Source organism: Crinia signifera, chromosome 6 (genome assembly GCF_055691185.1).
Source record: "Crinia signifera chromosome 6, ASM5569118v1, whole genome shotgun sequence".
Lineage (NCBI taxonomy): Eukaryota > Metazoa > Chordata > Amphibia > Anura > Myobatrachidae > Crinia > Crinia signifera.
The window spans coordinates 16,116,681-16,140,092 of record NC_139222.1 but is presented as its reverse complement, the minus strand read 5'-3'; the positions used below and the strand labels follow the sequence as shown (position 1 = coordinate 16,140,092).

The window sequence follows — 23,412 nt, the reverse complement described above, 5'->3', positions numbered from 1 at the left end:
AGGTAAGTGCACTTTACCAGTTAGTCGGAGCTCTTGATGTCCAATGGTTTCCACTCAGGTGGTATTGTAATCCTCACAATGATATACGGCACTTGTTCAGCCATTGGAGGAGAGTCACCTTCCGCTTTATGGTGGTACCCCTCGTCTGTTTGAGCTTTGAGGGGAGGATTTTGGCACCCCAATGGAATCCAAAAAGCGGTGTCTGCCGAACTGGAAGAGAATGACTTGGTTGGTGGTAATTTACTCACTTAGACAATGTCCTCCATGGGTGGCAAGCTGGAATTATGCCGCTGGATGTTGGGAGGAGGAGTATCCACCATGCACCAGGTGGGATGAATTCCCTGGATGGGGGGACACAGTGAATCCGTAGGTGATGGTGCACCTCGAGTGGGTAGGTCCAATAGGGGTAAGGGGGACCACACGTAAGGTCCTGGAGGTGAAGAACAGGTAGTCCTGCTGACGCGTTTCACTGCCAACTGCAGCTTTATCAAAGGTGTCTAGCAGTGACTCCAGTATGGGTATATCTACCCTCCCTAATGGGCCAATGAGCAGCATGTGTGTGTACAAACAGTAACATAAATATGCACAATATCCATAAAATCAACTAAATTACATTATAGCAGGAGACAGACGCATAATATTAAACACAGAGTCTGCAATAATAACAAAAATGCCTAAAAAAGGTAGGGAAGTGGTATGGTATGCAAATCAGAATGGTCACGTGACGCGGTTCATTAAGCATAAAAGGCGTTTCTAAATAACTTGCAGGGTATATCTAGAGTGGTGGCCGATCATTGTGGCACATCCAGTAATAGTTATATAGAATTTAGTGGGCTTAACCCCTTCCCGACATTTGACGTACATTTACGTCATGGTCGGGAAGTACTTCCCGACACATGGCATAAATGTACGTCATGACATTTAACTGCCACCGCGTCTATAGACGCGGTGACAGTTTAAACATGTCTGCTGTCCCTGACAGCAGACATGTCCCTGCATGCCCAGGGGGGGCTGCGATGCCGCCCCCCCCCCCCCCCCCCCCGTCGGCGATCGCTGTGATTGGCTGTTCAGTGTGAACAGCCATTCACAGCGTTTTCTGTGTCACCGGCGAATAACGTTCGCCGGTGACACAGGGATCGGAGGTGATTGGTGCTGTAAAGTACAGCACCAATCACCGCGGGGTGTAAGGGTGACACTGGTGTCACCCCACCTCACCCCGCCCGCCCCCAAAGGCCGTGATTGGTTCGTCGGACCGACGAACCAATCACAGCCATGGAGGGGGGTTTAAACTAACGGTGACTGCACTGCAGACGCCATTCCGGTCTGGAATTGCGTGCAGTGCGGTCACCGTGCCCAGCTGCCGCGATATACTGACCAGAACCCTTCTAAATACTTACCTGATCACTGCCTGGATCTTGCTACTACTTGTGACGTCCTGTGCTGTGTTGTGCTGTGTTGTGCTGCTGCGAGTTATTAGATAGAGAGATAGAGAGAGAGAGATAGAGAGAGATAGAGAGGCCTAGTGACAGAGAGTGCTATATTTTGTGCTGCTGCAGTGTGATAGTTATAGATAGAGAGATAGAGAGAGAAAGAGAGAGATAGAGAGAGATAGTGACAGATTGTGCTATATATTTTTTATATAACTGACTGCTGCCCCCCCTTTTGTGCTGATCGGTATAAATTAACTGATCAGCAACTTTTTGGGGGCGCAGGTTTTTTTTATATATATATATACCTGTCAGTGCTGCTGCTGCAGTGTCATAGAGTGATAGATAGTGAGAGATAGAGAGAGATAGTGACAGAGAGTGATAGAGACTGCTATAATTTGTGTCTGCTGCCCCCCTTTTGTGCACCCCCAGCAACTTTTTGGGGGTGCAGGGGTTATTTTTCATATATATAACTGTCAGTGCTGCTGCTGCAGTGTCATAGAGTGATAGATAGTGAGAGATAGAGAGATAGTGACAGAGAGTGATAGATAGTGCTATATTTTGTGTCTGCTGTCCCCGCCTTTTGTGCTGATCACTATATCTGAGGTGATCAGCAACTTTTTGGGGGTGCAGAGGTTTTTTTTTTTTATATATACCTGTCAGTTGCTGCCAGTTGCACTGTCAGTTGCACCAAAGGTTGTGCACCTGCTGCCCCTCACTGGTAATCAGTGTCGCATCACTGATCACCTTTTTTTTTTTTTTTGAGGGTGCTGTGGGGTCTTTTTTTAATTTTTTTTTTACACACACTGTGATTTTGTGTGTGTCCTGTGGCCACTGTGCGCTGATCAGTGACGTACATCACTGATCAGCTTTTTCGGCACAGGGTTGATCTATTTTTTTTTTTTTTGGATCGAATTCCTGTTGCCTTTGAGCGCTGTTCAGTGACGGACGTTACTGACCAACATCTGTGCTCAATTTTTGGCGCAGGACCTTTTTTTTTTTTTTTTAACCCCTTCAATTTTTTTTTTTTTTAACCCCTTCAATTTTTTTTTTATTATTGGGATCAAATTCCTGTATAAAGTATTTTTTTTTTTCTGCACTACATACACACTACACACTACATACCCCCCGGGTTGAAATAAAGTTTGTAACCCCCCCCCCCTACACTATACACGTGTTGAAACATTTCACTACCAGTAACACAAAAATAAAAATGGCATCCCAAATGTCATCCCAAATGTCATCCCAGTCCTCCAGAAGAATGTATTCAGCGGAGGAGGCATATGCCATGCTTGCCTCTGACTCTGACACAGCCAGTGAGGCAAGCGGGGAATTTGAAGGATTCGTCTTAAGCTCCTCTTCCTCCTCTGGTGATGAGGGACCCCCTCAAAGACGCCCCCGTAGAGCAGCTGAGACCCCCCCCCCCCAATAATTGATCTCGTATGGACCCCACCACCAGACAATTTTGAGCCCCAGGTTCCTGAGTTTTTGGCCATGCCAGGAATCCAATTTGATTCCACAGGTCTCAGAGAAATTGACTTTTTCAAATTATTTTTCTCTGATGATTTTATAAATTTAATGGTGGACCAAACTAATTTATATGCCCAGCAGTTTATTGCTCAAAACCCCACGTCATCATTTGCTAGGTGGACCCCTGTAGATGCAGTAGAGATGATGACGTTTTGGGGTCTGGTGTTTCATATGGGCATAGTAAAAAAGCCAGAAATTAGGCAATATTGGAGTACAGATGTTCTGTACAGCACCCCATTTTACCGTATGGCCATGACCCGGGCTCGATTTGAGACGATCCTTACATTTTTGCATTACAACGATAATGCACAGTGCCCACCCAGAGATGATCCCACCTTTGACCGGCTATTCAAAGTCAGTCCGGTCATTGATCATTTCAGTGCCAAATTTGAAGAGATGTACATCCCAGATAAATTCATTTGCATAGACGAGTCCCTTATACATTTTAAAGGAAGGGTTAAATTCCGCCAGTACCTTCCCAGTAAGAGGGCAAGGTATGGCATAAAAATGTATAAGCTGTGTGAAAGCACCTCAGGGTACACCCACAGGTTTAGGGTATATGAAGGGAAGGATTCAAGAATTGAACCGCCAGAATGCCCCCCCTCCCTCGTAGGTGTTAGTGGAAAAATTGTCTGGGATTTAGTGCACCCCTTCCTGGATAAAGGTTATCACCTCTATGTGGATAACTTTTACACTAGCATCCCCCTGTTTAAGGCCCTTGGTTCAAGAGGTACAGCAGCTTGCGGTACTGTGCGCAAGAACCAAAGAGGCCTCCCAAAAACGCACATTGCCCAAGTAATGAGAAGGGGTGAAAGCAGGGGAATATGCACCGAAAATATGTTGTTGGTCAAATATAAGGACAAGAGGGATGTCCTTATACTGACAACAATTCACGGAGACAGTACCACCTCCGTCCCTGTACGAGGTACCAGTACCCACACCTCAAAACCTAATTGTATCCTGGATTACAATAGGTACATGGGCGGAGTGGATCTTTCAGATCAGGTACTGAAGCCGTACAGTGCCCTGCGGAAAACAAAAATCTGGTACAAGAAGCTGGCCATGTATATCATCCAGATGGCACTGTATAACGCTTACGTGCTATTCCGTTCTACCGGCCAGAGGGGGACATTTATGCACTTTCAAGAGGAAGTCATAAAGGGCCTAATATTTGGGAACCAGCAGGCAGAGGGCCCCAGTACTTCTAGTACTGGCCCCCGTATTGTACCAGGGCAGCATTTTCCTGATGAAATCCCCTCCACTGGAAAAAAGGGCAGGACACAAAAAAGGTGCAAAGTTTGCTATAAAAAGGGAATAAGAAAGCAAACTATTTTCCAGTGTGACACTTGCCCCGACAAACCCGGCCTATGTATAAAGGAGTGTTTTAAATTATACCACACATCTATGGATTATTAGGTTCATAATTTCACCGTGCTTCGGGGGTCTTGCTAATGCCACATAGCACCCACCATTCATTCCACCAGAATCTGAGCCGCAAAATCCAAAAATCACTCCTTCCCTTCTGAGTCCTGCCATGCACCCAACTGGTATTTTTTGGTCACATGTGAGGCATTGCCGTACTCGGGAGAAATTGGGGCACAGATTTTGGGGTGCTTTTTCTCCTTCATACCTTCTGAAAATGAAAAATTTTGAGCCAGAACTGCATTTTTGTGTAAAAAAATTTAATTTTTCATTTTCACTGCCCAGTTGTATCAAAATTGGTGAAACCCCTGGGGGTTTGAAATGTACACTATACCCCTAGATGAATTCCCTGAGGGGTGTAGTTTGCAAAATGGGGTCACTTGTGGGGGGGTTCCACTGTATTGGTGCTTTGGGGGTCTTGCTAATGCGACATAGCACCCACCAACATTCCACCAGAATTTGTGCTGCAAAATCCAAATATCACTCCTTCCCTTCTGAGTCCTGCCACTTTTTGGTCACACATGAGGCATTGCCGTACTCGGGAGAAATTGGGGCACAGATTTTGGGGTGCTTTTTCTCCTTCATACCTTCTGAAAATGAAAAATTTTGAGCCAGAACTGCATTTTTGTGTAAAAAAATTTAATTTTTCATTTTCACTGCCCAGTTGTATCAAAATTGGTGAAACCCCTGGGGGTTTGAAATGTACACTATACCCCTAGATGAATTCCCTGAGGGGTGTAGTTTGCAAAATGGGGTCACTTGTGGGGGGGTTCCACTGTATTGGTGCTTTGGGGGTCTTGCTAATGCGACATAGCACCCACCAACATTCCACCAGAATTTGTGCTGCAAAATCCAAATATCACTCCTTCCCTTCTGAGTCCTGCCACTTTTTGGTCACACATGAGGCATTGCCGTACTCGGGAGAAATTGGGGCACAGATTTTGGGGTGCTTTTTCTCCTTCATACCTTCTGAAAATGAAAAATTTTGAGCCAGAACTGCATTTTTGTGTAAAAAAATTTAATTTTTCATTTTCACTGCCCAGTTGTATCAAAATTGGTGAAACCCCTGGGGGTTTGAAATGTACACTATACCCCTAGATGAATTCCCTGAGGGGTGTAGTTTGCAAAATGGGGTCACTTGTGGGGGGGTTCCACTGTATTGGTGCTTTGGGGGTCTTGCTAATGCGACATAGCACCCACCAAAATTCCACCAGAATCTGAGCTGCAAAATCCAAAAATCACTCCTTCCCTTCTGAGTCCTGCCATGCACCCAAATGGTATTTTTTGGTCACATGTGAGGCATTGCCGTACTCGGGAGAAATTGGGGCATAGATTTTGGGGTGCTTTTTCTCCTTCATACCTTCTGAAAATGAAAAATTTTGAGCCAGAACTGCATTTTTGTGTAAAAAAATGTAATTTTTCATTTTCACTGCCCAGTTGTATCAAAATTGGTGAAACCCCTGGGGGTTTGAAATGTACACTATACCCCTAGATGAATTCCCTGAGGGGTGTAGTTTGCAAAATGGGGTCACTTGTGGGGGGGTTCCACTGTATTGGTGCTTTGGGGGTCTTGCTAATGCGACATAGCACCCACCAACATTCCACCAGAATTTGTGCTGCAAAATCCAAATATCACTCCTTCCCTTCTGAGTCCTGCCACTTTTTGGTCACACATGAGGCATTGCCGTACTCGGGAGAAATTGGGGCACAGATTTTGGGGTGCTTTTTCTCCTTCATACCTTCTGAAAATGAAAAATTTTGAGCCAGAACTGCATTTTTGTGTAAAAAAATGTAATTTTTCATTTTCACTGCCCAGTTGTATCAAAATTGGTGAAACCCCTGGGGGTTTGAAATGTACACTATACCCCTAGATGAATTCCCTGAGGGGTGTAGTTTGCAAAATGGGGTCACTTGTGGGGGGGTTCCACTGTATTGGTGCTTTGGGGGTCTTGCTAATGCGACATAGCACCCACCAACATTCCACCAGAATTTGTGCTGCAAAATCCAAATATCACTCCTTCCCTTCTGAGTCCTGCCACTTTTTGGTCACACATGAGGCATTGCCGTACTCGGGAAAAATTGGGGCACAGATTTTGGGGTGCTTTTTCTCCTTCATACCTTCTGAAAATGAAAAATTTTGAGCCAGAACTGCATTTTTGTGTAAAAAAATGTAATTTTTCATTTTCACTGCCCAGTTGTATCAAAATTGGTGAAACCCCTGGGGGTTTGAAATGTACACTATACCCCTAGATGAATTCCCTGAGGGGTGTAGTTTGCAAAATGGGGTCACTTGTGGGGGGGTTCCACTGTATTGGTGCTTGGGGAGTCTTGCTAATGCGACATAGCACCCACCAAAATTCCACCAGAATCTGAGCTGCAAAATCCAAAAATCACTCCTTCCCTTCTGAGTCCTGCCATGCACCCAAATGGTATTTTTTGGTCACATGTGAGGCATTGCCGTACTCGGGAGAAATTGGGGCATAGATTTTGGGGTGCTTTTTCTCCTTCATACCTTCTGAAAATGAAAAATTTTGAGCCAGAACTGCATTTTTGTGTAAAAAAATGTAATTTTTCATTTTCACTGCCCAGTTGTATCAAAATTGGTGAAACCCCTGGGGGTTTGAAATGTACACTATACCCCTAGATGAATTCCCTGAGGGGTGTAGTTTGCAAAATGGGGTCACTTGTGGGGGGGTTCCACTGTATTGGTGCTTGGGGGGTCTTGGTAATGCGACATAGCACCCACCAAAATTCCACCAGAATCTGAGCTGCAAAATCCAAAAATCACTCCTTCCCTTCTGAGTCCTGCCATGCACCCAAATGGTATTTTTTGGTCACATGTGAGGCATTGCCGTACTCGGGAGAAATTGGGGCACAGATTTTGGGGTGCTTTTTCTCCTTCATACCTTCTGAAAATGAAAAATTTTGAGCCAGAACTGCATTTTTTGTGTAAAAAAATGTAATTTTTCATTTTCACTGCCCAGTTGTATCAAAATTGGTGAAACCCCTGGGGGTTTGAAATGTACACTATACCTCTAGATGAATTCCCTGAGGGGTGTAGTTTGCAAAATGGGGTCACTTGTGGGGGGGTTCTACTGTATTGGTGCTTGGGGGGTCTTGGTAATGCGACATAGCACCCACCAACATTCCACCAGAATCTGAGCTGCAAAATCCAAAAATCACTCCTTCCCTTCTGAGTCCTGCCATGCACCCAAATGGTATTTTTTGGTCACATGTGAGGCATTGCCGTACTCGGGAGAAATTGGGGCACAGATTTTGGGGTGCTTTTTCTCCTTCATACCTTCTGAAAATGAAAAATTTTGAGCCAGAACTGCATTTTTGTGTAAAAAAATTTAATTTTTCATTTTCACTGCCCAGTTGTATCAAAATTGGTGAAACCCCAGGGAATTTGAAATTTACACTATACCCCTAGATGAATTCCCTGAGGGGTGTAGTTTGCAAAATGGGGTCACTTGTGGGGGGGTTCCACTGTATTGGTGCTTGGGGGGTCTTGCTAATGCGACATAGCACCCACCAAAATTCCACCAGAATCTGAGCTGCAAAATCCAAAAATCACTCCTTCCCTTCTGAGTCCTGCCATGCACCCAACTGGTATTTTTTGGTCACATGTGAGGCATTGCCGTACTCGGGAGAAATTGGGGCACAGATTTTGGGGTGCTTTTTCTCCTTCATACCTTCTGAAAATGAAAAATTTTGAGCCAGAACTGCATTTTTGTGTAAAAAAATGTAATTTTTCATTTTCACTGCCCAGTTGTATCAAAATTGGTGAAACCCCAGGGAATTTGAAATTTACACTATACCCCTAGATGAATTCCGTGAGGAGTGTAGTTTGCAAAATGGGGTCACTTGTGGGGGGGTTCCACTGTATTGGTGCTTGGGGGGTCTTGCTAATGCGACATAGCACCCACCAAAATTCCACCAGAATCTGAGCTGCAAAATCCAAAAATCACTCCTTCCCTTCTGAGTCCTGCCATGCACCCAACTGGTATTTTTTGGTCACATGTGAGGCATTGCCATAATCGGGAGAAATTGGGGCACAGATTTTGGGGTGCTTTTTCTCCTTCATACCTTCTGAAAATGAAAAATTTTGAGCCAGAACTGCATTTTTGTGTAAAAAAAATGTAATTTTTCATTTTCACTGCCCAGTTGTATCAAAATTGGTGAAACCCCTGGGGGTTTGAAATGTACACTATACCCCTAGATGAATTCCCTGAGGGGTGTAGTTTGCAAAATGGGGTCACTTGTGGGGGGGTTCCTAAATTTTAGCATCTTATGGTGCCTAGAATCCTACATGGTGCCTAAAAAATAATCTCATAAAAAGGAGGCTCCAAAATCAAGTAGGTGCTCCTTCTATTATGAAGCCTGTGGTTTGGTCAACGTGCACACTAGGGCCACATATAGGATATTTATGAAAACAAAAGAATTGGGGGAATCAATTTTTAGTCACATTTCTCTAGTAAAATGTACTGTGTTCCTTAGAAAAATGTATTAAAATTGCAAATCTGCAAAAAAAATGAAATTTTGAAATTTCACCTACACTTTGTTTTAATTCCTGTGAAACACCTAAAGGGTTAACAAACTTCCAAAATGCTGTTTTGAATACTGTGAGGGGTGCAGTTTTTGAAATGGTATCATTTATGGGGGTGTCTCACATACAAGTCCCTCAAAGTCACATCAGAACTGAACTGGTCCCTAAAAAAATCAGTGTTTGAAATTTTCTTGAAAATTTGAGAATTTGCTATTCATATTGTAAGCCTCCTAGTGTCCAAAAAAATTAAAAGGAAGTTGAAATAATGATGGAAACATAAAGTAGACATATGGTCTATGTTAGTTATTAACTATTTTGAGTGGTATGATTATTTGTCTCACAAGCAGAAAATTTAACATTTTGCAAATTGCTAAATTTTCCATTTTTTTACGACATTTTGGTATTTTTCACAAAAAAACACAGACTGTATCGACCCAAATTTACCACTAATTTGAAGTACAATGTGTCACGAAAAAACAATCTCAAAATCACTGGGATAAGTAAAAGCAAAAAAAAGTTATCCCCACTTAAGTGATACATGTCAGATTTGAAAAAAAGGGCTCTGTCAGGAAGGCAAAAACTGGCTCTGTCAGGAAGGGGTTAAAGGAAAGTGGCGAATGATTCGTCCTGTGGAACGCATATGCATTCCAAATAACGTTTTACTATTAGTTCCGTCGTCATACTGGAAGTATTCGGCAGACGGCGGGAACTGGAGTGAGTAGTATAGGAGTATAATGGGAGGCAATTGTTTGACGTACACTGCCATCCCATAGAAAGGTTCCGGGCTTCATACCCATCGTATCCATAGGGGTGCAGAGGTGATTGGACTCTGGATTAGTCACATGATTCGTCCTGAGCCAATCAGAGACCATGTGTAAGTATTTATATGGTAGTTTGTAGTGAGAGAGATTTGTCAATGAACAGTTTAAATAGCGATCACGTGACCAGACTGATTTCTAACAACAAAAAGTAACAAAATCAAGTTAAAAGACAGCGGATGTTATATAAAATAAGACAATCAGTTATGTAGCGCAGGTACGCTCCATATCACGTGTACAGACCATTAAAAAATTAGTATGAGGAACAAATACATTTTATCCAGAGTATTGTGAAAGGTTAATAGTTGGAAATAGAAATAGAAAGAATGTCAATTTTATCTGGCAGCAAATTTATAGCTAATCATGAATTGACCTTTGAAAAAGCTGGGAGCCCCCCAGCGAAACGCGTTAGGTGTAGTGCCCCCACTCTACCTTCCATTTTTTGGATTACAAATCGGGTAACCACTCTGTACCCGGGACTCCCTAATATCGGACCAGGAACTATTATTGGGACTTACAAAGGAGATCCAGCAGCAACTACTGACCCACGGGGACCACAGCAAGCCCATTCGAGCAAGTGGACAACATCCCAGATATGTGAGTGTCGTCTTACTGCAAACTCTCCAGTTTCCACAAACACTGTCCGAGGAGTTAGACAACCCATCCATACTCAGGTAGAAAAAGTGGGGACACTCTTTTTCAGAGAAAGCAGGGCCCACCACACAAGTGGAGCCACCAAGTGCCGCATTTGCACAGATATAATATCTAATTGGCCAATAAGTGCACACTTCATGCTAATTCTTATTTTAATTTATTTTGTTTATTAATTGTGTATTATTCAATGTATACTAATTTATGAAATTAAATTTTTTATAAAAAAAAAAAAAAAAAAAAATTTTTTTTAAAATTCATCAATTGATTGTTTATTCAGTTCCTCAAACAGCGCAGTTTTTTACCCCATTTTTATCAATCATGAAAGAATGTTTATAAGTTGTAAGAAGCATACACAGAGACAAGGGAAATAGAATGGCTAAATATAATTATTTTATATAAGGAAAGAGATATATATATAATAAAAATAAGGAAAAAAAAGAATGAAATATGTGTAATATATATGTACAATTGGATAGGGAATTGATCAATAATTATGAAGATCATATTAACTTGAATTTAGCAGTAGTATAACATCCATAGTTAGTGGGACATAAATGGATAGTCTAGATGCTATCCTAAAATTAACAAGGAGCAGTGACAAATAAGGGTGCAAAATCTATCGCCGCCCCTTTTGGTTGGGGGTACATGTTCAAGACCAGTCAGTGTGAGATCCTTCGGATCGTTGTTATGACACTCAGAAAAGTGCCGGGACACGCTGTGCAGCAAGGAACCTTTGAGGATATTCCTACGATGCTCAAGGAATCGTGTCCTCAGAGGCCGTGTTGTGCGCCCCACATATTTTAAGTCACAGGTACATTTCAGTAAGTAGATGGTAAAGGGCGTATTGCAGTTAATGAAACCACGGACCTTTAAAGTGTCATAGATGTGTTCACGACCAAAATTTTATTAGTAATGTAATTACAAGTAATGCATTGTGTTCTACCACACTTGTTGCATCGTTGGTTTAACGGGTAACCAATTGGTGGTTAAAGTATGTTTATCTTGGGAGTCTCAGAGACAGCTGGGGGCAAGAAGGTTTTTCAAGTATTTAGTTTTACAAAAAATGAAGGACGGGCGTGAAGGTAGCACATCCCTCAATAGGGGGTCTTGTTTCAAAATGAAATGTTTTTTTTTTTTATAATCCTCCGTATCTCTACATAATCTTTATTAAAGGTGGAGATGAAGGAAATTTTGTTCATGATGTCAGTAGAACATTTATCAGGGGTCTTTTTATATAAGAGGGTGTCCCTATCTCTCTCTCTACTTGATTCGTAAGCCCCCTTCACCAATTGTTTGGGGTATCCACAGTGTTGGAACGATTTCATAAGTTGTACGGCTTGTTGGTCAAATGTTTCCAACTCCGAGCAGTTGCTTCTGAGACTTAGCATCTGCCCCCTGGGAATATTTTTAATCCAGGGGGGTAGTGAGCGCTTTTAAAGTTTAAATAGGAGTTGGTGTTAACAGCTTTTTGATAATTAATAGTCTGGATACGTCCATCAATAGCATGAAGAGTAATATCTAGAAAATTAATAGTGGAGGGGTGAAAAGTGTGTGTGAAATTCAAATTAAATTGATTGGAATTAAGGTGAGACACAAAGGAAGTGATAGAAGTGACATCCCCATCCCAAATAAAGATAAGGTCATCTATATAACAGCCAAAGGACCAGATTCACGCCAAAGGTGGATTGCCAAATAAGTTGGTCCTCAACCTCACTCATGTATAGGTTGGCATAACTTCGCGCGAATCTGGTCCCCATGGCCGTCCCCATCACCTGTAAATAAAACGTGTCCTGCAACAAAAAGTAATTGTGTTTGAGTATGAAGGAAATAGAGTGAATAATGAATTGACATAATTCCACTGTCAGATCACCATCACCCCGTAATCTCTTTTGAATTGTATGTACCCCCAATTCATGGGGTATGTTAGAGTACAGACTCTCCACGTCTAGTGTTAGAAAGTGGTAAGAGTCTTTCCATTGGATGTTTTTAATTAATTTGAGGAAATGGGAGGTGTCTTTGATGTGTGATCTGAGAGTGGACACCCGTGGCTGCAATAAAGAATCAACAAACTGTGAAAGATTAGAGGTGAGAGAGTGAACCCCAGAAATAATTGGATGACCGGGTGGTGAAGTGAGGTGGTTGTGGATTTTGGGGAGGAGATAAAAGATTGGGACAGAAGGATGTGGGTTAAATAAAAAGTGATATTCCTCTTTTGAGATCACAGATTCCAAGACTGCTTTATCTAAGAGTCCCTTAGCTTCTGAAATATATGACTGTGTGGGGTTGTTAAGGAGTTCCACATAAAATGTGGTATTGGAGAGCTGTCAGGTGGCTTCACTAATGTAACTCACACGATCCTGAATTACAATTCCTCCGCCCTTGTTGGCCTCCCTGAAGAAAATAGTGGTGTCCTCAGTGAGGCCGACCAGGGCCTTCCTTTCCCAGACATTAAGGTAGTCCCTAAGTCTGTGCTTAATTTTTTTAGAACCCTTGGAATTTTTTGAAGAACACAACTGTTTAAAGTCCTCCAATGTGGTCTTATAGAATGTTTCAATACTAGTACCTTTTGCTTTTATAGGGTAGAAGTCTGACTTTTGTTTTAATTAAGATTTGTCAACATCAAAAAGTTTTTTAGGAGAATTGTTACTTTCTAACCAAAGATCCGCCAGGATATCAAGGCTGGTCAGATCCCCACTGTCAAGTAGGATAGGGGCTGATGAATCCTTATTTTTTTGCTGTCTTTGAGAAAAAAAGTATCTCTGTCTACAGAGAGTTCGGACATAGCGATTAAGTTCAATAAATAAATTGAAAATATTGGCTTCAGTAGAGGGCGAGAGTTTTAAACCTTTCCCTAGTAAGTTCATTTCTGTTTTACTAAGTTCTCTTGATGAAATATTAAATATGTTGGATGGGGGAGGTTTAGCCAATTTTAGTTTCTTATATTGGGTCTTCTTTCCTCCTCTAGTTCCTCTACGCTTGATCGTCTCCTTCTTTTGGGGGTCCCCTCCCCCTGATGTCTCCCAATTTTGGCGGGATCCTAAAAAATTATGATGATCCGTAATAGGTCCTCTGTTATTTTTTATTGTTGTTTTATAGTTAATTTTTGGTGTAGCCCCTAACGGCTGATAATTAGATTCAGAATGTGCATTATGCTTGTACTGATGGTTCCTGGTATTGGGTGAGGGGGTATACCCGCCATTATTCTCACGGGCACTCCCTCTCCTATATTTAGGAGGATCATAAACATTAGAGTCCCTTATCTTTTCTGACTGTTTCCTATTATCATTGAATCTAGATCTGTATTTATAGTTATTTGTCCTACCTTGGGTGGGCTGTCTGTGTTTGAGATGATAATTTCTCACATTGATTGATAGTCATCTAAATCCCTGTGAAATTTCCTTCATCTCCACCTTTAATAAAGATTATGTAGCGATACGGAGGATTATAAATAAAAACCATTTCATTTTGAAACAAGACCCCCTGTGCTACCTTCACGCCCGTCCTTCATTTTTCGTAAAAATAAATCCTTGAAAAACCTTCTTGCCCCCAGCTGTCTCCGAGACTCCCAAGATAAACATACTTTAACCACCAATTGGTTACCCGTTAAACCAACGGGATGCTACAAGTGTGGTAGAACACAATGCATTACTTGTAATTACATTACTAATAAAATTTTGGTCGTGAACACATCTATGGACACTTTAAAGGTCCGTGGTTTCATTAACTGCAATACGCCCTTTACCATCTACTTACTGAAATGTACCTGTGACTTAAAATATGTGGGGCGCACAACACGGCCTCTGAGGACACGATTCCTTGAGCATCGTATGAATATCCTCAAAGGTTCCTTGCTGCACAGTGTGTCCCGGCACTTTTCTGAGTGTCATAACAATGATCCGAAGGATCTCACACTGACTGGTCTTGAACATGTACCCCCAACTAAAAGGGACGGCGATAGATTTCACACCCTCTGCAGGCAAGAAATCTTTTGGACCTTTAATTGGACTGTCTGTTCCCTAAAGGTCTTAACGAAGCAATGGAACTAAATATTGTGCTTTAGCTTCTTAAGTCTTGTATATCATGTTGCATATTTGTCACTGCTCTTTGTTAATTTTAGGATAGCATCTAGACTATACATTTATGTCCCACTATCTATGGATGTTATACTACTGCTAAATTCAAGTTAATATGATCTTCATAATTATTGATCAATTCCCTATCCAATTGTACATATATATTACACATATTTCATTCTTATTTTCCTTATTTTTATTATATATATCTCTTTCCTTATATAAAATAATTCTCTTTAGCCATTCTATTTCCCTTGTCTCTGTGTATGCTTCTTACAACTTATAAACGTTCTTTCCTGATTAGCTATAAATTTGCTGCCAGATAAAATTGACATTCTCTCTATTTCTATTACCAACTATTAACCTTTCACAATACTCTGGATAAAATGTATTTGTTCCTCATACTAATTTTTTAATGGTCTGTACACGTGATATGGAGCGCACCTGCGCTATATAACTGATTGTCTTATTTTATATAACATCCGCTATCTTTTAACTTGATTTTGTTACTTTTTGTTGTTAGAAATCAGTCTGGTCACGTGATCGCTATTTAAACTGTTCATTGACAAATCTCTCTCATTATAAACTACCATATAAATACTTACACATGGTCTCTGATTGGCTCGGGACGAATCATGTGACTAATCCAGAGTCCAATCACCTCTGCACCCCTATGGATACGATGGGTATAAAGCCCGGAACCTTTCTATGGGATGGCAATGTACATCAAACAATTGCCTCCCATTATACTCCTATACTACTCACTCCAGTTCCCGCCGTCTGCCGAATACTTCCGGTATGATGGCGGAACTAATAGTAAAACGCTATTTGGAATGCATATGCGTTCCACAGGACGAATCATTCGCCACTTTCCTTTAAGCCCACTAAATTCTATATAACTATTACTCTGGATGTGCCACAATGATCGTCCACCAGTCTAGATATACCCTGCAAGTTATTTAGAAACGCCTTTTATGCTTAATGAACCGCGTCACGTGACCATTCTGATTTGCATACCATACCACTTCCCAACCTTTTTTAGGTATTTTTGTTATTATTGCAGATTCTGTGTTTAATATTATGCGTCTGTCTCCTGCTATAATGTAATTTAGTTGATTTTATGGATATTGTGCATATTTATGTTACTGTTTGTACACACACATGCTGCTCATTGGCCCATTAGGGAGGGTATATATACCCATACTGGAGTCACTGCTAGACACCTTTGATAAAGCTGCAGTTGGCAGTGAAACGCGTCAGCAGGACTACCTGTTCTTCACCTCCAGGACCTTACGTGTGGTCCCCCTTACCCCTATTGGACCTACCCACTCGAGGTGCACCATCACCTATGGATTCACTGTGTCCCCCCATCCAGGGAATTCATCCCACCTGGTGGATACTCCTCCTCCCAACATCCAGCAGCATAATTCCAGCTTGCCACCCATGGAGGACATTGTCTAAGTGAGTAAATTACCACCAACCAAGTCATTCTCTTCCAGTTCGGCGGACACCGCTTTTTGGATTCCATTGGGGTGCCAAAATCCCCCCCTCCTCCCAACTACAACCCCCCTCCCCTCAAAGCTCAAACAGACGAGGGGTACCACCATAAAGCGGAAGCCGACTCTCCTCCAACGGCTGAACAAGTGGTCGTATATCATTGTGAGGATTACATTGAAATTCATTCCTGTGATGTGAAGAACCCTTTTTACATGTCAGCCGGCAATTGTCTCTGCATTGTGATGATTTTATGCTTATGTTTTGATTTTATTCAGTAAAATGATTTTCTACATTGTACTAAACAGTTGTGTGTAAATTGTTTCTTAGCGCTGCTCTCTCACCTTGAGCGTGATTGGTGGTGTTGGTTTCTTTTGGTGGGGACTGACTATCCCCCCTCTTTGAGCAGCAGCTAACATTTAGAGGGACAGATCTTGTCAAGCGCCTGTATATTCCCTGGAACTACTCCTTGGAATTCCTTTTCCGCATTTATATTCTAGAATGTCCATGACATCATACTGTGTGCTTTTACTTCCTCCGCATTAATTCTTTTTATCCCTTTACCTTTGCTGAGTCGCACCAGCCTTGAACTTATTATTAGACTGTTACATGTAATGTAGAGTTTACATACAGATATCCTAGTTCCAGACACTTTATTATAGTGACGGAACAGGTGTCCTGTCACAGCCTGTGTTAGTCTTGGTGACCTAACGACCACTAGAGTATGACCTTTGTGTCAATCCGATTGAACAGGGACTATGCAGATATTATCCAGTTAGGCTATTTGACGCTGATTTATATAGGTCCTGTGGCAGTCCAGCACGTTTTCCTTTTATCACCTTTTATTGACTATTCAGTCCACCCATATATATATATATATATATGTATCATGATTTTAATGTACTGATTTTATACCATTGCGCCTGTATTGGTGCATCTTTCTTAAATCACTAGTTGTTACACTGGGTCCAGTATGGTGGACTTTACATTATGGTCTATATTATTGTCTGTATAATAGCATGTTTTATTTTGGTTTTGTTACAGACCGCCCCACACAGCGAGAAAGCCCTGGTTGCCGATTACTGTAATTCCGCCCATGCTAGTAACCATGACACCGGTGAAGCTTGCACATCACGATGCGGTGCACGTTACAGGAACTCCGCTGAGAGACACACTCCCCTTAACTTCCGGTTTTCCGGCACCAGCGCACACGCTGGCTGAGTGGCGCGATCTGACATGATTCACTTCGTTATATAAGGTAAGCACATTTAGAGGTTCTCGTTTGCATATACACCTTGACAAAGGGGTGACTTAGACCCCGCAAAGTTAGTTTGCCATTTTCTGTGAAATACACCGTTGAAAAATCCCTTTTGAGTGCCGCTGTCTGCTTCTACCTATTTCTACAGAATTGATCCTGGGGGCACCAGGGTGAGCTGTACCCAACCACGGGAGTGCCAGGTCGACACGGATATCTATATATATGTATTGTACTTTGTGTACTGAGCTTCTTTTTGAAAGACCGAGAGTGAGACGATATCACTGTCTACATACTCACCCTGCGTGCAGCACCCCGGCAATTACTGTGGATCTGTATTTGGAGTGCCTTCCTCAAGTTGTCTATATATATATATATGTATATATATAAAATGTTGGTTGCACATTATCAATTTACAGCATAAGTGTACCCTGTATGTGAAACATGTGTTGTGTTCAACTTTTAGAAATTGATGACCCCTGATGAAGTCTGTAAGGACCAAACGCTTTGGGGGATGTGTTGAGAAACCACTGAAGATCCACGGTGCAGTGCACATTAAGGACTATTAATAAATATTACCAAAAGGACTCTTGTGCTTATACCTTCTTTTGGATTGGGTGAAATTAGCCCCGGATTGTGCTTTATATTTCTCCCTTACACCGGAGGAGCGCCTGTTCCCTAACTGTTGTACATATATAATTATACTTTGGATAGCGACTACTGTGCACGTATTTCACATGGGACAGTGTATGAAGAAAAGTAATTTATTTAAACACAGAAGAGAAAAGTATAAAAATACATATAGATATTCACACAATGTTATAAAACCACAATATAAAATGTATCCGATTTAAACCAGAGAGACGGAATAAAAAAAAGGGGGGGGGGGGGAGGATAAAAAAACTACTATGAACATCCGGGCATCCAGTAAGGACTGGTGACATATGCGATCACCATGTAAACCCCCGCAGTACTAACATATGGGAATATCTCACAGTGAAGTTTTCAGAGTGACACAGAATGCCAGAGACGCAGTGTATGCGCACAGACAAGGACAACTAAAGACGGAGCGCGCATGCGCACGGAGTTCCCTAACTACCAGACTGAGAGACTTCACTAACCAGGCGCACATGCGCGGCGAAGCCATACGGACGCCGGATGTGTGGCGGATGTGATGTCACGCTCCCTGCAAACGGAGCTGACACACTCCAAACCCCCTTCAGCTAGTTTTATACTTTCCAACACTCGTTTTTGAACTCGCTACTATGAGGATTGGTGGTATTAACCCCAGCACCTCTTACATGGTCTTATATCATGGTTTTTTTTCAAACGTATTTTTGGTCTAATTAAGCAGTGTTAACGAGGGGGGCGGCACCTTAGACCCTATCCCTGCTATAAATACAGCCTCAGTCATTCTGTCCCTTACCCCTGACGAAGTCCTGTTGGACGAAACATGTTGGGATACTTCTGACTCCTGCTCCTCACCACACTGCCAATAAGTTAAGCTAACCTATATTTCTAACTACAACTATTTCTTGGTAGCAGCTTGAAACAGCAGTTCCTTATATATATATATATATATTTTTTTTTATATTTCTTTGTTCTATTTTTCTTTTTTATATTTTGTTGTACTTGGCTTTGCATACTTACCAGGTGGCACATTGACACTTTTTTGAATACAGTTTTTTAGTACACTTGCTGTGTTATCTTAGTGCAGTCAGTTTATCAAACTGACACCATCGCCATCCCATTCTTTTATTAATACATATTGTCATTTTAGTATATATTTTTTATCCCCCCCCCCCCCTTTTTTTTATTCTTTCTCTTTGGTTTAAATCGGATACATTTTATATTGTGGTTTTATAACATTGTGTGAATATCTATATTTATTTTTATACTTTTCTCTTCTGTGTTTAAATAAATTACTTTTCTTCATAAATTGTCCCATGTGAAATACGTGCACAGTAGTCGCTATCCAAAGTCCAAAACAAAAACTTTCTCTACAAATCACCCCCTGAGTGGCACACCACCGCTCCTGGACTTAGCTGACGCCCCAACCATAATATTAGGGGAGTGCACTATATGGGATCACGCACCTGGACAACCACCTGTTTATACCCTCCTGGCGCACATCTCACCAAATTCTAACCCTTCCCCATATATAATTATACGTTCCGGTTTAATAAGCGTGCCCCCAAACAGAGAGCGCTCCTTTAGTTACTCTCGGGAGAACCTCCACATCATTTATCAGGGCCCAGGAACACAAATGCCAATACTGTGGATTCTTTACAATTACTGTTGACAATTATAATGGGATTGGTACTAATGCACAGGTATCCTTCCCCATGCTAACACCCAAAACTAAGGTCTCTAGATCCCCCATTTCACCAGTTACACTCCTAGCATTCAGATAAAGGCATTTCAGATCTCGTTTTTCCTTTGCCCTTGTCATGTTACCTGTTACAGAAGGTTCCTAAAACGATAAATCAGTAGCATGGACAATATTTGTATTTGGCTGTGTCTCTCCTTCCGTATACCTTGTTCCCTTCTTCCTAACTTCCTCCACAATGTAGCTGTCTTTGCCCTCTACACTCATTTATTGGTATAAGGTTTCTTACTATACCTTCCCCCTGATGTGTAATAATATTATTTCTGTGTAAAACATTTCTCACACTCCGAACATGTAAAGTACTTCTTACCTGTAAATTACTTGATGTGTAATTATGATTTTTGTATAAAACATTTCTCACGCTCAAAGCATAAAAACAGATCCACACCTGTATGACTTCTGTACAGTGCACAAAGATCTCTGTGAACATTTCTTGCACACAGAAAACTGAAATGGTTTACCATCCCCTAATGCAGTGGCTCCGCCAGGTCTCTTAGCTTATTCTCTACGCCCAGGGACAAATGTAATGAGGTGTGCGAGAATCAGAAAGTCAGAGATTATTTCCCATTTTTCTTTTAAGGAGGCAATCAATGACATGGCAAAATAACCCTGGTTTTGCAGTGTAAATGATTGCTGCTTTAAAAAATAGGAAAACTCTCCCATAATATTTTTCTGAGTCTCCCACCCTAATAAGTTTGACCCTGATCACTTTTGCTGTGCTATTTTATTCCCCATCTCTCTAAAGGCTCCCAAAAGTGTCTTAAGGACCAGATTTCCCTGGAGTTCCCCCGGCAGATACCCGACAGGGCTCACATAATGATTTGGCACTTGATGTGCCATTGTTCACCTGCGATAAATCACGTGATTTATCACATGTAAAAAATGCCCCCAGGATAGCTGCTGGGAAAGTTGAATGTTCAAATGAATGGAAGGCTGCTGATTGGTTGGGAGAGCCCTCAGCCAATTAGCAGCCTCCCATTCATTTGAATGGGAGCTTTGAAATCTCCTGGCTGCCCGCAGCTACCAGTGCAGCCTGTTCCCTGGAGTATGCAGAGTGAGGAGATTGCCTCTCCTGCCCGGCGCTTCCCCGCTCTGCAGACTACAGGTGTGTGCCAGTGGTGGCACTGCTGGTACACACACACCTTTGGACCTGATCGGATGCAACACACTTTGTGGGTTCTAAAAAAGCACCCGTGATGTCCCGCTGATGGGTCCTATTCTGACCCATCTTATGGGCAGCCGTCCGACCTCCAACTCCGATGCGCACAGGACTGCATGCCGGAGCGTATGTCAGACATATCCGATTTGGGGCAATATTCCCCCGATTTTTTGGGCTGATCCGTCGGGATTGGGTTTGACTTTTAGTTTATCCATTGATCCCCGATCTGTTTAGGTTCCATAGTTATTTTATTGTTTCCAGATGCGACGTGATGATCACACAAGGGAAAGATTAGGTTATTGTACAATGTTTGTGTGCATACAAATGACATGTTATACCGTGCCGGCGTCACGTTCCCCATAGTATCACTTACTTTCTTTGTATTCCGAGCACAATTCTCTAATCTAACAGCAATTCCCCTTTTTATTCTGTCAAGATGTATTATTGGTAATATCATTGCTTCTATATTATGTGCGGACCTTGACGTGACCAGTGTGTATGGTTTCTGATTGCTGTGTAATAATAATTTACTAAAAGTTATTTTAAATTCTGGTTAACACCCCCCCCCCCACACACAAAATAAATGCTACTGTGCTTGTTCCTGTGACATAAATGGACTCAGTCTAGGTAATGGCTGCAGATCACTAACTCCCTAACAAGAGATGCACAAAGCATTGCAGGTGGTCATTCCCAGGCCCATCACTGCTGGAGGAGAGTCCCAGGTGTCCATAGATAAATGTTCATTTGGTGGTTCCTCACTAGTTAATCACACAATAATCTGAATCAGGAGTAGTTTGTGCAGTCTCTATGGGTAGAAAAGTATCAGTGCCCAGATATTGGTCCAAGCGCAGACACAGATGTAGCAAGTTGGTCAATGCACCCTGACGCGTTTCACTGCAGCTTCTTGCAGCTTTTTCAAGAGTTTAGAAAAACCAGTCTAAGAAATGCCTGTCCCTCTTCTACTGTTTTGGCATTGTGCCTCATGGCTAAGAAGACTTGACTTATGCGTAAAACATTTTCCACATTCAGAACATGGAAATGGTTTCTCACCTGTGTGACTTCTCTGATGTATAACAAGATGTGATTTCTGTGTAAAACATTTTCCACACTCAGAACATGGAAATTGTTTCTCACCTGTGTGAATTCTCTGATGTATAACAAGATGTGATTCCTGTGCAAAACGTTTTCCACACTCAGAACATGGAAATGGTTTCTCGCCTGTGTGACTTCTCTGATGTATAAGAAGATATGATTTCCGTGGAAAACATTTTCCACACTCAGAACATGGAAATGGTTTCTCACCTGTGTGAGTTCTCTGATGTGTAACAAGAGTTGATTTATGTGTAAAACATTTCCCACACTCAGAACATGGAAATGGTTTCTCGCCTGTGTGAACTCTCTGATGTATAAAAAGATTTGATTTATGTGTAAAATATTTTTCACACGCAGAACATGGAAATGGTTTCTCACCTGTGTGAGTTCTCTGATGTAGAACAAGATGTGATTTCTCTGCAAAACATTTTCCACACTCAGAACATGGAAATGGTTTCTCACCTGTGTGACTTCTCTGATGTAGAACAAGATGTGATTTATCTGCAAAACATTTTCCACACTCAGAACATGGAAATGGTTTCTCGCCTGTGTGAACTCTCTGATGTTTAAAAAAATTTGATTTCCACGCAAAACTTTTTCCACACTCAGAACATGGAAATGGTTTCTCACCTGTGTGACTTCTCTGATGTATAAGAAGATATGATTTCCGTGTAAAACATTTTCCACACTCAGAACATGGAAATGGTTTCTCACCTGTGTGAGTTCTCTGATGTGTAACAAGAGCTGATTTATGTGTAAAACATTTCCCACACTCAGAACATGGAAAGCCTGTATCAGCTGTATGACCTGTACTATGTGTAACAATGGCAGAGTTATTAGGAGTAGAATCCCCTTGAGATGAAGGATCAGATGCTGTATTTGCACTATAAAGCACTGGATGTGTATCTGAGATAATGGTGTTTTCTCCTGGAGAATCTCGTAAGATAGTATCTTCTATTTTAATGTCTGGAAACAAAATGAGATCTCCCATCACGATATTCTTCCTTCTGTCTTCATCTGCAGAGAATGAAATAAATTGTATGGAAATAAAACATTTATCTTACACTGAGGAGCAGATTGTCATTGTATCAGTCATTTCTAATCACTTTATTACAATTCTAAATGTACTTACAGCAAATCTGACTGTTGGTGAAAAGAGAAAATAAATCACCTAGAACAGACCCGCCTCAATAATGCACAATGCAACCACCCAGTCACTGTGACATCACCAACAGGACAGCAGCCATTGGCCAGTAACATTTCCCTGCCATTGTCACAGGACTGGAAGCCTCGTTATCAGTGATGTCCAACCCCAATGTCCACCCAAACACTGACCGGCACCCATGGTAAATCCTAATTAAATGCGGGGAAGACTTCATATAACTTTTTGCTTTCAGAGCTATTCATTATATTCTGGATCTAACTGGTCTCTAGACCGACTCAGTGTCCCCAATCTATGTTATAGACAAGACCAGGATTCATTCCCTTCTCTTCATGGTCTGTGTACATAGGTATGATCAGAGGAATGTGTGGACGCCCAGTCAGGAGCC

The 23,412-nt window shown here is 41.7% G+C and overlaps 2 protein-coding genes across 4 annotated transcripts in view; one reads left to right on the top strand and one right to left on the bottom strand.

Moving 5' to 3' along the window:
* Window positions 1–23,412, top strand: part of LOC146009529 (uncharacterized) — a 208,487-nt gene that overhangs the window by 47,141 nt on the left and 137,934 nt on the right. The window lies entirely within an intron of this gene.
* The window catches only part of LOC146010072 (uncharacterized), a 50,235-nt gene continuing 47,453 nt past the window's right edge, over window positions 20,631–23,412 (bottom strand). Inside the window, exon 4 of one of the 3 annotated variants that reach the window (XM_083150952.1) lies at window positions 20,631–22,879. In XM_083150952.1, the coding sequence (XP_083007078.1) occupies window positions 21,708–22,879 (1,172 nt within the window). In that variant the 3' untranslated portion in view covers window positions 20,631–21,707. The remainder of the gene's footprint in view (window positions 22,880–23,412) is intronic. The other 2 variants (XM_083150951.1, XM_083150950.1) reach the window with 2 other exon arrangements.